This window comes from Chiloscyllium plagiosum, chromosome 19 (assembly GCF_004010195.1).
Source record: "Chiloscyllium plagiosum isolate BGI_BamShark_2017 chromosome 19, ASM401019v2, whole genome shotgun sequence".
In the NCBI taxonomy this organism is placed as follows: Eukaryota; Metazoa; Chordata; class Chondrichthyes; order Orectolobiformes; family Hemiscylliidae; genus Chiloscyllium; species Chiloscyllium plagiosum.
In genome coordinates this window covers 20,874,827-20,891,496 of record NC_057728.1, presented here as the reverse complement: position 1 = coordinate 20,891,496, position 16,670 = coordinate 20,874,827, and the positions used below count along the sequence as shown (strand labels likewise).

At 41.9% G+C, this 16,670-nt stretch overlaps 1 protein-coding gene across 2 annotated transcripts in view; it reads right to left on the bottom strand.

The window, feature by feature from the left end:
- Nucleotides 1–16,670, bottom strand: part of LOC122559576 (structural maintenance of chromosomes protein 1B-like) — a 140,920-nt gene that overhangs the window by 110,524 nt on the left and 13,726 nt on the right. For both annotated transcript variants that reach the window (XM_043709282.1, XM_043709281.1), the window contains exons 4-5: nt 13,737–13,940; nt 7,192–7,430 (exon numbers count right to left, since the gene is read on the bottom strand). In XM_043709282.1, the coding sequence (XP_043565217.1) occupies nt 7,192–7,430; nt 13,737–13,940 (443 nt within the window). The remainder of the gene's footprint in view (nt 1–7,191; nt 7,431–13,736; nt 13,941–16,670) is intronic.

The window sequence follows — 16,670 nt, the reverse complement described above, 5'->3', positions numbered from 1 at the left end:
GGTAAGTGACGTCAGCCGTGGCGTTCACAGAGACGGGAAAAAGTAGCGTGTTTGGCGGCAACCGCAGAGACAGAAGTGATGTCCTTGGCAGTGTTCACGGAAGCTGTGCTATCAGCAGAATGTGTGGGGGCAGTATTGTTGGTAATGACGGCGGCAAAGTCATCAGCAGTGTTCCGGTGAGTGACGTCAACAGGGGCGGAAGTAACTGCAGTGGCGACAACACAGGTTCGGACATGATGTGCCGGGTGGCATTAGTGGGGGCTTCGGTAGTGTTTGTGTGGACGGTGATTTCAGAGGCATCAGCGGAGGCAGTGGTTCTGGTAACGCTGGCGGAGGTGGTATGGTCCACAGTGACCACTGTGTGCTCAGCAGCAGGCATGGAAGTAACATAGGCAGTGGATTCTGTGGGAGTAATGTCATTGTTTGCGGCATTGGTGATGGATGTAGCGGTACAAAATGATAATGATGTCCAACCAGTTCCGGAGAGGACCAGGGGAAGAGTCTGGACTGGTTGAGAATTCCCAGGTTTGGAGGTAACTTAGAGGGGATTATGAACAGCAGAGGTTCTTTTCAAAGCTGGGAAAGTGGGGCAGGGCTGACTGCAGAGAGAGTAGGTGGCGATGTATGGCTGCTGCATGGAGTTATGGATCCATAGGGAGATCCGTTTCTGGAGGCTTTGGATTTGCTGTAGGTATTGGTTGTCCCGATCAGGTTCAACTTCCAGTGGTCTGATTGTAGTCTGAAGTCCATGGGAGATACGTTGGTTACATCGGCAAGTGCTGAGGATGGAGACGGGGCTGTCGTAGTGAGTCTGCTTCAAGATGTGGTTGAAGAGCTTCAGGGCAGAGGAGATGACCTGGGGGTGCAGTGGGACAGAAAATTGTTGAGGGAGGAGGGGGAGCTTCTTCAACGTGGGCATCCTTGGAAGAGGCTTCGCAGTAAGGTTTTCAGCAACGAGGAGAAAGTGAACACTGAAGATGCTGGAGAGTCAGAATCGAAAAGTGCGGCACTGGAAAAGCACAGCAGGTCAAGTAGCATTTCAGGAGTAGAAGATTCATCAGGGATGTCATTTGTCACCCCAAGCCTGGACATCATCCAGGTCTTGCAACAGTGACTGCTTCAGTATCTGAGGGAATAGCAAGTGTTGCTAAAATTTGTAAATTCATCAGTGAACATCTCCACTGCTGACCAAATGGTGAGTAGAAGGTCCATTGATGAAGCAGCTAGAGAAGGATACTATCGTAAAGATCTCCTGCACAGATATCCTGGAACTAAGATTATTGACTTCCGACAACCACAGCCATCTTCCTTTGAAGTCATACCTGGCACAATCAGCTCAAAGCACTTTCCCGGATTCCCAAAAACTCTAGATTTGCCAGCACTCAATACCACACTTGGTCAAATGCAACCTTTATTTCAAAGAAAGTCACTTTCAACTCACCTCTAGATTTCAAATTTTTGCCCATGTTCAAACCAAGGTTGTACTGAGATCAGAAGCTGAGTGGCCATGGCGGAATCCAAACTGGTGTCAATGAGAGATTTATTGCTAAGCAAATGCTTCTTGATAGCACTATTGATGACACATTCTATCACTTTATTGTTAATTGAGAGCAGACTGATGGAGTGGTAATTGGGGAGGCATGTTGTCCTGGTTTTTTGTGTACAGGACATACCTGAGCAATTCTCCACAGGCAGGCAGATGCTAATGTTGTAGCTATACTGAACAGCTTGGCTAGGGATGCAGCACGTTCTGAAGCACGTTTACGAAACTATTGCTGGAATGTCATCTGAGGCCATAACCTTTCAGTCTCTGGTGCCTTCAGTCATTTATTGATATCACATAAAATGAACTGAACTAACTGAAGAATGGCAGTGGTGGGGAACCTCTGGAAGAGGCTGAAATGGATCATCCACTAGACACTTCTGGCTGAAGACTGTTGCAAATGCTTTGGTTCTACCTTTTGCATCGATGCACTGGGCTCCCCCTCCATTGAGTTATTTAATCATTCACCATCATTCATGACTAGATGCAACAAGCCTGCAGAGATTAGATCTGATCCATTGGATACAGAATCACTTAGCTTTGTCACTCACTTTAATGCTTATGCTATTTGGCATTCAAGTGGTATTGTTTTGTGTCTTCACCAGGTTGACACCTCATATTTAGCTGGCATGCACTCCTCGAATCATAATATTATCCAGTACAGAAGAGGCCCTTCAGCCCAGAGTCTGTACTGCCAAGAACAAAGTACTACCTACATTAGTCCCACTTTCCTGCATCAAGCCCATAGCCTTGACTATTACTTCACAATCCCACCACTTTTTAGGTGAAAAAGCTCCAAACCTCCTGCATTTCACTTCAAAATTATGCCTCCTATTAGTGACTTTTCAACTAAGGGGGTACAATTGCTTTTTATTCAGCCTGTCCATGCCCCTCATACACACCTCTATTGGTCTCCTCTCAGTCTTCTCTACTCCATAGGAAACAACTAGAGTTTATCCAGTCTCTCCCAGAGACTCTCCCAGTGATACAGGAATCTAAGACCCTCCTCTTGCATCAACTGTTGAGTCACACATTCAAGTGCTTTATTCTCCTATTTCTGTGTTTGCTAGCTGTGGCACCAGGAGCAATCTTGAGATTACAATATTTGAGGTCCTGTTTCTTCATCAATTGTCTAGCCTTCTGAACTCTTGATGCAAAACCTCATACCTATATCCAGGGTGTCCTCTAGCTGCACAGTGGCATTCCTGAGCCTGGGACTAGGGGTGTAACACACCATCCTGGAATTACGTCTGCAGCCACAGAAATGCCTGTCTATTCCCCATACTTATGAATCCTCTATCATTATCCGTCTGCTTTCCTCTTCCTCCCCTCCTATACAGTCAGGATGCCGAAGATATCAGAAGCCTGGCTCTGACTGCACTCCCTTGAGGTGACAGTGCACTCCTTAGCTTCCAGTATGGAAAACTGATATGTGAGCACAACCACAGGAATTCTTGTACTACCTACATGTTTCTCTTTTGTCACCCATTCCCTTCTTTTGTTCAGTCTCTTTAGTTGTGGTGTGACCACCTCTTTAAATGTATTATCCACGTATGTCTTAGCCTCACAAATGTGCCAGTGTCTCCAGTTGCAACTCAAGCACGAAAACCAGGAGCTCAGCTTTGTGCATTTGGGAGCACTTCCTGCAAACATAGTTATTCTGGATGCCAGTAGACCCCATTTCTCTTCATATGTGACAGGACACACATTCTTCTCAGCTGCCCTTGCCTGCTATGATTTAAAACTTCCTTAGTCTTCCTTATATGTCCTACTCTTATCAGCCAACTTTATCCCTAAATAATTTTGCACTTGGTAAAATAATTACTTCTTCAGCGGAGTTCCCTTATCAGCCAATCAGCTCGCTGCTATCTTCTGACATCATTCTGTAGTTTTTCTGCTGGTTCAGAATAAGTAAACTTTTAAAGAACTCACTTTCCTGCACCTCGCCCACTGGTTCCAATGTTGTCCCAGCTCCCAGGTAAGTGATCCACTGGCTTGATGGTAATGGTAAAGTGGGGGACATGTCAGACCAGATTGTGTTAAGAAAATGATTCTGCTGCTCATGGTGCCTCACAGATGTCCAGATTTCAGTTGCAACATCAGGTTGAACGGAGTCCCATTTAGCACCACAATAGTGCCACGCTAGTGAGGAGGCAAAGTAATATCACGACATTGTTAATCCAGAGATTCTGGTAATGTTGTGGGGAACCAGATTCAAATCCCACCATGGTAGATAGTAGAATTTGAATACAAATTCTGGAAGTAAGAATCTAATGGCAACCATAAAGCCATTGTTGATCGTTTGAAAAAAAAATCTGGTTCACTAATACCCTTCAGGAAAATAACCTGCCATCCCACCTGATCTGACCTACATGTGCCTCCAGACTCAAGCAATGTGGTTGACTCGTAACTTCACTCTGAGCAATTAGGAATGGACAATAAATGATGGCCTAGCCAGCGATGCCCTCATCCTGTGAACGAGTTCAGAAAAAAACACAATATAAGGTATTCTCAATTTGAAGGCAAAGGTCATCTTTACAAGGACTGAATGGTGGTCACTCTTACCAATACTGTCATAGACAGATGCAGCTGTGACAAGTAGACTGGTAATCAAGTATGTTTTTCAATCTTGTTGGTTTTTTCATCACTTGCCACAGACTCAGTATAGCAGCAATGTCATTTAGAACTTGACCAGGTCGATCAGTAGTACTCTTGCTGAGTCACTCTTTATGGTGGACATTGAAATCCCTCATCTAAGTATTTTCTGCATCCTTGCTATTCTCAGTGCTCCAAGTAGTGTTCAAGACATTGGACACTGATTCTCCAGCTGAGAGGTGGGTGGAGTCAGTACATAGCAATATGCAGGGGGTTTCCATGACCATATAAAAACTGAAAGAACTGCAAATGCTGCCAATCCGAAACAAAACAGAAATTGCTAGGAAGGCTCAGCAGGTCTGGCTGCATCAGTGGAAAGAAATCAGAGTTAACGTTTATGGTCTAGTGATCCTTCCTCTGAAGTTAGTACCATTCACATAACGGTATTCCCACAATACACAAGTGCTGGATCCCTCTGAAGAATGTCCCTCCACCTTCTAGTCCTCCTCAAGAAAGAGTGCTATTTCAGGTTTCAGGTCCTTCACATCATTTAGTTGAACAGCTCTTTATATATATTTATGTTGTGCAAAACAGTGAACGTATAAGATTATTAAAGGATTGGACACTCTGGAGGCAGGAAACATGTTTCCGCTGATGGGTGAGTCCCGAACCAGAGGACACAGCTTAAAAATAAGGGGTAGGCCATTTAGGACAGAGATGAGGAGAAACTTCTTCACCCAGAGAGTGGTAGGTGTGTGGAATGCTCTGCCCCAGAAGGCAGTGGAGGCCCAGTCTCTGGATTCGTTTAAGAAAGAGTTGGATAGAGCTCTCAAGGAAAGTGGAATCAAGGGTTCTGGAGATAAGGCAGGAACAGGATACTGACTGAAGATGATCAGCCATGATCATAATGATCATGGTGCAGGCTCAAAGGGCAGAATGGCCTACTCCTGCACCTATTGTCTATTAATAACACTACGCAAGTCTCCTCTGTTGTTTTAAAGTGGAGTGCACCACCAAACTGGTCATTCCAACAGAAAGGCATCTTCATGACACCAATGGTTTCAGACTGCAGGTTTGTATTAGCATGTGGATTTGATTGGAGCTCATCTCTCTACCCTCCTGGGAGCTGGACAAGTGACAGAAGCTACCTGCTTAGGAATAACATTTATGCCTAAAGATACCCTTGGAGATTGGATGTTAGCCAAAGAAAGAAGAAATCGTGGAAGCTGCCTGGGAATGAAGTGCAAATGAAGTGCTCCCTGTGGGTATACATCAGCAGGATATTTCGTGAGTGGAAGATTTCTCTGTTCAGGAATCCATTTTCATGCTCTGTTGATGCCTTGATGGCAACATCAATACTAGTGATGACTGTGTGGACTTAGGCAATTTGTCAATAGAAACAAAATGCAATGTCCTCTGTGGCTGCACTGGCTTATCTTCCCCAAAATGAATATATTTTCCCACACTTCAGAATTGGCCATCTGTGACACACCTTATATGGTGTGATGAGTTGCTGGCTACAAGACATCACCCAATTCTGCAGATGATCTTTGGAACACCTGAGATGACTAAAGGTTAAGGGTAATATCTATCATGGTGGCTGCAAGTAAAAACTATTAAAGGGCTAGGAGACACTGGGTCATTTTGGACCAGAGCATGAGTATCTAGCACCATCTGTCTGGATCTGCCACAATCGCAGCGTCACTGGCACTCTGTCATTGCAGGTAGTTGAATCCTGGGGAGAAAGAGGTTAACCAAATGAATTGGGGAACACCTTCTTTCCTCTACAGATTCTCACTGTGTCCCTCCGACCTCCTCTTGACCATCAGATGGATTGTCAGAAGATCCTCCTCAATATAATATAAAAAAAACAAATTCCTCAGCTGGGCTTTGTTTGTTCATCACTATTTCCTCTACAACAGCAGCACATTTTCCTTAACAGTCCCAAAATTAATTTCTCACAAATGCATGTATCTCAGTACCAATGATGGAAACAGTTTAAGCAGCTCAGCTTTATTTTCCATTTCTTAAAAATGGTGACCACAGCTTCCTTAACACAGCTCTTTGCTGTGTTCACACTGATGTGTCCCAGATAATCCATTTCCCCACTCCCCACAATTAACTGCTGCCAAACATGATAGAATTTTTGAAGAAAGAAAAAGGAGAATTTTTTTTTAAAACTTGTCACAAAACATTTTGCTGTAATTGAGAACATTCCAACTAAATTATCATGACCACATAATTAATAACATTTCTAATTTGAAACTTCTGTAGTTATCACGGACTGCAGAAAATCACCTTCAAAGGATCAGAACTGACATGCAAATTTATGGTGAAACCTGTACAAAATGACATCCCAAAAATATTAACATTTATTGACAGTCTCAAACAATTGGCACTGAAATAGATGGGAGCTGCACCCTGTAATTAGCTAGTGTCCATGGTACCTAATAGCTATCAATACACTAAACCATTTGCAACTTGAAAACAAGGTACATAAAGATAAGCACATCATGGCAACAGATGGAAAAAATATTTATTTTGGAACACACCACTTTATCCAACTTCTCCATCTCTATGTCAGGGATTTCTCAATCTCTTTGGATGATTAATAAAGAACTTGGAGTTCCACAAAAGTTGAGAACAGATGGTTAGTAGGTCAGGAGGGAAGACTCAAGAATGTTGAAATGGCAAAAGTAAGGCTAATGAATAGTGGCTTGGGAAATAGATGAAGACTGGATATAGAGGTCAGGTTTGGAGACAGGGATGATAGATTCCCTATTTCCTCACTCTTTGATTTTCCTTCTCTAACGGCAGCAACTGATACAAAACCACAAATAAAGAATCTCAACTGGAGAGAGTGACCTATCGAAAGTAAATCCAATAACATTTGTAGAAACCACATTCTAATGTCAGATAATTAGCTATCATACAAAAAAGAGATTTATTATGAGAATTATTTTCTCTGTAAATCTAAGCAGTAATATGATTTGGAACTCAACATTTAAAAGTATATTCTCTTTGCAGGAAGGTAGAACAAACAGTAAACCTACTTTATCTCCTTCTCGATTTGCTGCAGCTCTCTGCTGAGTTTGCCCAACTCCTTTTTCTTAGCTCTCACTTCTTCTTCTGCTGCAGCTTGTGTTGCTTTCTGACTACTTACAGTTTTATTGCTTGCTTGTAGATCATTGGTAAAGTTTTCTATAAACTTCTCATTATAATATAAAAGGAAGAGGTGCAACTGAATCTTGCTTTCCTTTAGCTCCTCTATCAACATTTGGTAACGATCTGCCTAAGTGTTCAATTATAAATAAAATGCAATGTTTATTATGAGTATTCATGCATAAAATATCAAAAATAAAATGGGATGTTCAACAGATGTTCACTCTGCTCTAAATATATTTGCAAAGTAGCAAAATATTTAGCATATTAGAGCAAAACATTCTAACGTGGTATCATATATTTATCTCACAAACTCGATTGAGTTTTTTGAAGAAGTTACAAAGAGGATTGATGAGGGCAGAGCGATAGATGTGATCTATATGGACTTCAGTAAGACATTCGACAAGGTTCCCCATGGGAGACTGGTGAGCAAGGTTAGATCTCATGGAGTAAAGGGAGAACTAGCCATTTGGATACTGAACTGACTCAAAAGGTAGAAGATAGAGGGTGGTGGTGGAGGGTTGTTTTTCAGACTGGAGGCCTGTGACCAGTGGAGTGCCACAAGGATCGGTGCTGGGTCCTCTACTTTTTGACATTTACCTAAATGATTTGGATGCGAGCATAAGAGGTACATTTAGTAAGTTTGCAGATGACACCAAAATTGGAGGTGTAGTGGACAACGAAGAAGGTTATCTCAGATTATAACAGGATCTTGATCAGATGGGCCAGTAGGCTAAGAAGTGGCAGATGGAGTTTAATTTAGATAAATGCAAGGTGCTGTATTTTGGGAAAGCAAATCTTAGCAGGACTTATACACTTAATGGTAAGGTCCTAGGGAGTGTTGCTGAACAAAGAGATCTTGGAGTGCAGATAGATAGGATAGTGAAGAAGGCGTTTGGTATGCTTTCCTTTATTGGTCAGAGTATTTAAGTACAGGAGTTGGGAGGTCATGTTGCAGCTGTACAGGACATTGGTTAGGCCACTATTGGAATATTGCGGGCAATTCTGGTCTCCTTCCTATCGGAAAGATGTTGTGAAACTTGAAGGGGTTCAAAAAGATTTACCAGGATTGGAGGATTTGATCTATAGGAAGAGGCTGAATAGGCTGGGGCTGTTTTCCCTGGAGCGTCGGAGGCTGAGGGGTAACCTTATAGAGGTATGCAAAATTATTAGGGGCATGGATACGATAAATAGACAAAGTCTTTTCCCTGGGGTGGGGGAGTCCAGAACTAGAGGGCATAGGTTTAGGGTGAGAGGGGCAAGGTATAAAAGAGACCTGAGGGGCAACTTTTTCACACAGAGGGTGGTACGTGTATGGAATGAGCTGCAAAAGGAAGTGGTGGAGGCTGGTATTTGGATGGGTATATGAATAGGAAGGGTTTGGAGGAATATGGGCTGGGTGCTGGCAGGTGGGACTAGATTGGGTTGGGATATCTCGTTGGGATAGATGGGTTGGATCGAAGGGTATGTTTCCATGCTGTACATCTCTATGACTCTATAACACAGATATAATGAAATACATTACAATGATCTAGGATCTGCCTTGCAGGGCATGCTAGCTGGCAGTCTAATAATGCTACCTGGAGGCACTGAGAACTGGGCCTAAATAACCTATATAGCAGTTAGCATGAAGCAAACACCTTGATGCCTTTTATTAGCTCTGAACCAACACAATATTGGAAGACCAGAGGTTAACCTTGCTGAGAAAAGCTAGGTCTGGTATTAAGAATGCAGCTGCTTGAAATTTTGAAATATGTGGAACCGACAGTAGCAAGAATCCACAGTGCTTGAGCGGAATTTAACCGTCTGGCCTCACAACAATAGCTTAAGCATTTGCTTTTTCAGGTCATATTTGTTCCAGAAGGTTTTTCCAAGTAGGATGCTACAACTAGTGGGCAGTTAGACTGGCATTTAAATCCAGAAACTAAATTGCAACATTCAACAATAGTTGAGGTGGTTTTGCAAAAGTTAAGTTTTTTCAGTATTATTTTGAACCATAATTTTAAACTTTTGGGCGGCACGGTGGCCCAGTGGTTAGCACTGCTGCCTCACAGCGCCAGAGACCCGGGTTCAATTCCCGCCTCAGGCGACTGAATGTGTGGAGTTTGCACGTTCTCCCCGTGTCTGCGTGGGTTTCCTCCGGGTGCTCCGGTTTCCTCCCACAGTCCAAAGATGTGCAGGTCAGGTGAATTGGCCATACTAAATTGCCCGTAGTGTTAGGTAAGGGGTAAATGTAGGGGTATGGGTGGGTTGCGCTTCGGCGGGTCGGTGTGGACTTGTTGGGCCGAAGGGCCTGTTTCCACACTGTAATGTAATCTAATCTAAACCTGATTCTTCAGATAGAGTCATAGAGACGTATAGATTGGAAACAGACCCTTTGGTCCAACTCGTCCATGCCAACCAGATATCCTAACCCAATCTCGTCCCATTTGCCAGCATTTGGCTCATATCCCTCTAAACACTTCCTATTCATATACCCATCCGGATGCCTTGTGAATGCTGTAACTGTACCAGTTTTCACCACTTCCTCTGGCAGCTCATTCCATACACACACCACCTTCTGCATGAAAAAATTGTGCATGAAAAAATTCTGCACGAAAACATCTAGTCCCACCTGCCAGCACCCACCCCATATTCCTCCAAACCCTTCCTATTCCTTTTACATCTTTCCCCTCTCACCCTAAACCTAGTTCTGGACACCCCTATCTCAGGGAAAAGACCTTGTCTATTTATCCTATCCATGCCTCTCATGATTTTATAAACCTGTACAAGATCACCCTTCAGCCTCCGACACTCCAGGGAAAAGAGCCCCAGCCTATTCAGCCTCAAACCCCTGAACCCTGGCAACATCCTTGTAAATCTTTTCTGAACCATTTTAAGTTTCACAAGATCTGTCCTATAGCAGGGAGATCAGAACTGCACACAATATTTCAAAAGTGGCCAAACCAATGTCCTGTCCATGACCTCCCAACTCCTATGCTCAATGCTCTGACCAATAAAGAAAAGTGTACCAAACTTCTTCACTATCCTATCTACCTGCGACTCCACTTTCAAAGAACTATGAAACTGCACCCCAGGGTCTCTGTTCAGGACCTTATCATTAAGTGTAAAAGTCCTAATTTGCCTTTCCAAAATGCAGCATCTCATACTGATCTAAATTGAACTCCTGCTGCCATTCCTCAACGCATTGACCCATCTGATCAAGATCCAACTGTATTCTGAGGTAACCTTCTTCGCTGTCCACTACACCTCCAATTTTGGTGTCATCTGCAAACTTACTAGCTCTACCTCCTACGTCCACAACCAAATCATTTAGAGAAATAACAAAAAGCACCGGACCCAACACCGATCCTTATGGCATACCACTGGTCACAGGAGGAACTGTGACCTGAATTGATCTGATTCTGCTGAATGGGACTCAAACTAAACTAGTGAGTGGCCTCTGCTCTTTTTTCTATTCCTCAGTTGCTAACTTAGCAATGTAGAAATGGAGATTAGAAATGTGCATAATAATCCAAGTATAATCTTAGATCCTACTGAAATTTAGAATAACCTCAGTTTTTACATTCAATGCCTCTAGAAATGAATGCGTTTTTGCTTTGATATTTTTATTTGTTAATCTGTGCTGATACTTTTAATAATTTGTGAATGCACATACCCATAAATCTCTCTTCTTGCAGCTCTTAAGTCATTTACATTATTTCCAACGAATAGGTGTTTTTCTTTTATTATTTCTGTTCTTCCTATCAAACTGCAACATCTCACACTAATCAGTATTGAAATGAATTGGCCAATGCTCTTTCTGCAAATTTTCTAATGCATTCATGTTTTGTCACGGTCTTTCACAGTATTAACTACACCTGGTATCATCTGACAGTTTATCATTATACCTCTGATTCCAAAGTACAAATTAATTATGTAAACTGTCTAATGACAACAGCTCCAGTTCTTAACAGTACAGCACTAAAGGTGTGCTGTATTCTTGACCTATTCCTGCAAAGACATATGCCCTTTCAGGTGTACATTTAAATTCTCATGGGATAATATGATGAAAAGCAAGGGATTTCTCCTAATTCCATGGACAATGTCCCTCAAACATCAGTAAATATGATTATCTGTACAAAGTTAAAAATCACACGACACCAGGTTATAGTCCAATATGTTTAATTGGAAGCACTAGCTTTTGGAGTGCTGCTCCTTCATCAAGTGTTTGTGGAGTACACAATTGTAAGACCACACTCACACATGCATCCTCTCAAAGACTTAGACCACTTTATACTCACACACATGTACAATCTCTCTCAGACACTCACAACCCTCCACTCTAGACACATACACACGCACGCAAACTCCTACAGATTGACACTCACACAAGCACCCTCTCACAGACTTAGACCCTTTACACTCACACACACATATCCACTCTCTCTCACAGACACTCACAACACCCCCCCCCCCCACACACACATATACGTTTGTGGGGTGAATTTGTACTTGCAGAGTTACATTGCACTTTGCTCAAAAACTGCATAAATCCATGTAAGACTCTGTTAACTTATTTTTAGATCTGAATCAGTCTAAACGTTATGGCATAGACAACAGAACACAGGGTGCTAACACTTTCAACATCTTATCTGGCCTGACACCAATTGTTAAAGTTAACCTGGGAACGTAACTTTTAAAAAAAAAGGTTTGTGATTTACAGGGGAACCTCGATTATCCGAATGAGGTGGGCGGGCACTATTTTGTTCAGATAATCGATTATTCGGTTAATCAATTAAATGTCTTTCCTCTGGGGCTCTGAGTTTTTAAAGTCTGCTCCATGTTCAGGAGACTGCAGCAGGACATAGTGCACGAGACCCGTCCCCCAGCCCTGTCCAACACTGCCCCTGCCACCCAGACCCATCCAACCCCACCCCCAGCCCCATCCAACTCCGCCCAACCCAACAACGTCCAACACTGCCCCCAACCTCATCCAACACTGGACCCCACCGTCTGCTCCCGTCCCCTCTCAGGGGAGGCCAGACGGTACACCAACAAGAAGACTGCTGCTGCTGCTGCCGCCTTTGTGGGGTAAGTCTCCAAATACACACACACACAGACACACATAAGTTTTTATTGCAACGTTTTGACGGGTTGCACATTTGCCCTGTACAAGACAATGTTGGTCAGATTATCTGGGGAAGGGAGTTTAGGGTACACCCCTTGGTAGAACTCCAGGGAAAGTGTGGGGAGAGAGGGTGGGAGGTCAGTCATTTGGAGACGGTGCCTGTTTAATCACTGTAAACAAAAGATGCGATCACTGTTGGAAACACGTCTTTGATGTAATGTTTCTATCAGGACCTAGAGCTCTCCTTCAGATAATCTGATTTTCGGATAATCGAGGTTCCTCTGTACATATGAAAGAAGTGAAACTAACATGCTCATTCTAATAGATGAGAGACCTAATAAACAATCAAGGTATGTTTCAATGTATAATTTCAGTTACATCACACTAAACTTTTGCTATAAATTCTGTGCCTTACAATTGTGTACTCCACAACCACCTGATGAAGGAGCAACGCTTCAAAAGCTAGTGCTTCCAATTAACCTGTTGGAATATAACCTGATGTCATGTGATTTTTAACTTTGTACAGCCCAGTCCAACACTGACATCTCCTAATTATGAATATCTGGTCATTTATTTCACCATTTATGGGGGTGCTGATATGCACCATTTGGTTGCCATTTTTATTTTCATTATAAAATTATAATAAAATTTAATTGGCTGTGGGGTATTTTGGAGTGCCCTCTGATTATAGCAGATATTATAAAATTTGAGAAGTCATATGACACCAGGTAATGGTCCAACAGAAACAAAAACAGAAATTGCTGGAAAAGTTCAGCAGGTCTGGAAGCATCTGTGGAGAGAAATCATATATAATGCTGTGGGTCGAGTGACACTTCCACAGTCCAATAGCTTTATTTGAAATCACAGGCTTTCAGACTGCTGCTCCTTCGTCAGTTGACTTCACTTAATGAAGGAGCGGTGCACCAAAAGCTTGTGATTTCAAATAAACCTGTTGCGCTCTAACTTGGTGTGGTGTGACTTCTGAATTTGTCCACCCCAGTCAACAGCGATACCTCCACATCATGGCTATTACAATTGTTGATGGCTAATTGTGCATGCTGTAACAGTTGTCTCCTGTTCTCACAGCAGTGTACTTTTCAGCTATCTTCACCTCACTTACGGGAGAAGCTCAGTCAACCATGGTAAACCTACTATCATCCTGGGTAAAAATAATTAACTAAGATTTTTGAACTGAATCTGGAGCTTCTTGATTAATATCCTGCTTTGCAAGTGCATTAACTTCTGAAACACCTGAAATACTGGTTCTATTTCTGCAGCAGCTGTTGATTATGGAAAAGAACAAAAAGTCAATTTAACTTTAAGTACCTCTTCCTTCTCATGCTTTGCATGTTTACGCTCAACAGCCATATTTTTCTTTTTGTTGTAGTTGAACTGAGCCTCTTCTTCTGCATTCATCATTTCTTTCTTCTTCTTGTCATATTCATTAGACAGTTCCCCCGAGTTGCTAACTTGTTCAAACAGTTGCGTTCTCTCTTTAGGTTTCTTCATTGCGATATTCTCCACAGTGCCCTACAATATAAAAGTTGTGTGCTAAAACTGGACTGAGGATAATCAATATGTAACATAAATATCCATATAAACACTACTGAAACAAATGCTTCAATTGTTGCTCCGGTAAAATATTTTGTTGTTGTTTTTCTTCCCAACATCAACATTGAAATCTCACTACAGCTACCATCTAGATTTGGTTTGAACTCACTGTATCATTTATATACTCCCTATAAACTGAGGAATATGAAGCCACAACTTCCACCTGAATACAGCAAGGCTTAACATTCTTTCTGCTATACATGACAGAAGCCTACTATTTGTTCCGTTTTATCTCTGCCAACTCTTTGTTAGAATAACTCCAAACTAATTACACTATTACTTCCTTCTCACAGCAGTGTATCTTTTTCTATTTCAAATATTTACCCAAATTTAATGGTATCCAAATATGTGACAAATGCTTGCTGTGACAAAGTATTTAATGCAGCAATAACCTATTACATGAAGAAATGTTTCCAACCTTTCATCACTCTTGTGACAATTATAAATTGATACCCTCAACAAGAGAAAATCCTGACAGCATCTTGTTAAGAGAAAGCAGAGCTAACATTTTGAGTCCAGTGAACTGAGTGAAAGAACATCCCCGGGACACAGATCTCTGAGTATGACTTACATTCAAAGTCCAAGGCACCACCAATCACCATGTCTGTTCTATTTCACTGATAGGGCAGTTCAACCGGAGTTGATGGCACAGTGGTAAATAGTTGGAAGGAAGTTGATTTGGGAGTTCTCATGATTGACTCCAGATTCCTTGAAATCTCATGATTTCAGATCAAACAAGGAAACCACCTGCTGGTGACTAAGAGCTGCTTTGCCTCAGCTGATAAATTAATACTCCTCCATGAGGATAGTGAAACACTGAAGGTGGCAAAGGCACAGAATGCAATCTGAATGGAGGAGCTTCAATATCCAGCACAAAGGGTTACTCAGTTGCACCACTACTGAGCTGTTGGATGGTCCTTTCAGCATTGACTTACGCAGCAGAAATAAAACCAAGTTGGCTGAATCCTAAAGTCCTTCAGCTGCTAGACTAAGATTATGACAGGCAGACGTTGATGGAACCAAGAAGCAAAGAACTACTTGACCTAGTCCTGGTCAATCTGTAGCAAATGGATCATGACAGTACTGGAGCACTGGTAATCAAGGCATTGTCATTGTGTAGGTGAAGTCCTGACTTCACCACGAGGATGCGGTCCATTGTACTGTTTTGCCATGACTAGCTAAATGGGACATACTTCAAACAGATCTAACTACTCAAAAACTGGGCTAGTCAGCCATCAGAAGCATCAGAACTATAGTCAACCACAATCTGAAAACCATCAAGTCAGGAATCAACCCTGGTTCAAGGGTGAAAGACAGCATGCCAGCAGCAGCGCCATTCATACCTAAAAACAGGTATCAAGTCAATTTGTGCCACATCCTTTCCTCTGTTCTGTTTGATTCCTGTAAACATATTCTAGATCACAAAAAAATTCCAAATATCTCAAAGAATTCCATTCATCATCTTGTACTGAATTCTCTACCTTTATCTCAGACACTGGGCAAGATTTTAATTAATTCAAAACTTATTCATTTATAGATATAGCACTGTAACTAAGTAAGTAACTCAAGATATGTTTAATCTTATAAAGATTATTTGTCTTGCAGGAATGGCACAACAGAAATATTTTTCTCAAATTTTTTAAGACAATACAGGAATTAAAAATGCTTCACTATGAACTGAAATTACAGAAATCTTAGCTGATACCCTTTAATAATTTTTCATCCTAAAGATGCGCTCTCACCTCTGTTTAAAGGCCAAGAATGATCCAGCCTCTAGTGATCATTAATTATGTCAATATAAACATATATAACAAAGAACAATTCAGAACCCTTCAGCCCACCAAGCCTGCGCCGATTCCTAATCCATATTTAGATTTGCTACTTATTGCCCATAAATGGTTTCTATCCCTCTGTTCGCCTCCCATTCATGTGTTGATCAAGATACGCCAAGAATGGTGCTAACATGCCTGCTTCCACCACCTCCACTGGCAGTGTGTTCCTGGTACTCACTACCTCTTGTGTGAACACTCTTTCCCACACTTCTCCTCTAAACTTTCCCCCTCTTGAAGCTGTGCTTTCTTGTAGTTAACCTTTCCACCCTGCAAAAAAATAGCCTATGATTATCCGTTCTACATCTCTCATAACTTTGTACACCTCTATCAGGTCACCCCTCAGCTTCTGTCTTTACAATGAAAACAATCCATGTTTATCCAACCTCTCCTCATACTTAAGACCATTCAGATGAGGCAACATGCTAGTAAACTTTCTCTGCACCTTCTCCAAAACATTCACGTCCTTTTGGTAGTGTGGCGATCAGAACCACATGCAATATTCTAAATGTAGCCTAACGAAAGTTTATACAGCAGTAACATAACTTGCCAATTTTTATATTCAATGTGCTAGCTGATGAAGGCACATATTCTGTATGCTTTTTTGACTTTATCCGCCTGTATTGCCACTTTCAGGAATCTGTGAATCTGTACGCCAAGATCCCTCCGTATGTCAATGCTCCTAAGGGTTCCTCCACTTATTACATGATTCACAACTGAATTTGATCTTCCAAAATGTCTCAATTCACATTTGTCTGGATTAAACTCAATCTATCAATTCTCTGCTCAAATCTGCAATCTATCTACATTCTGCTGTATA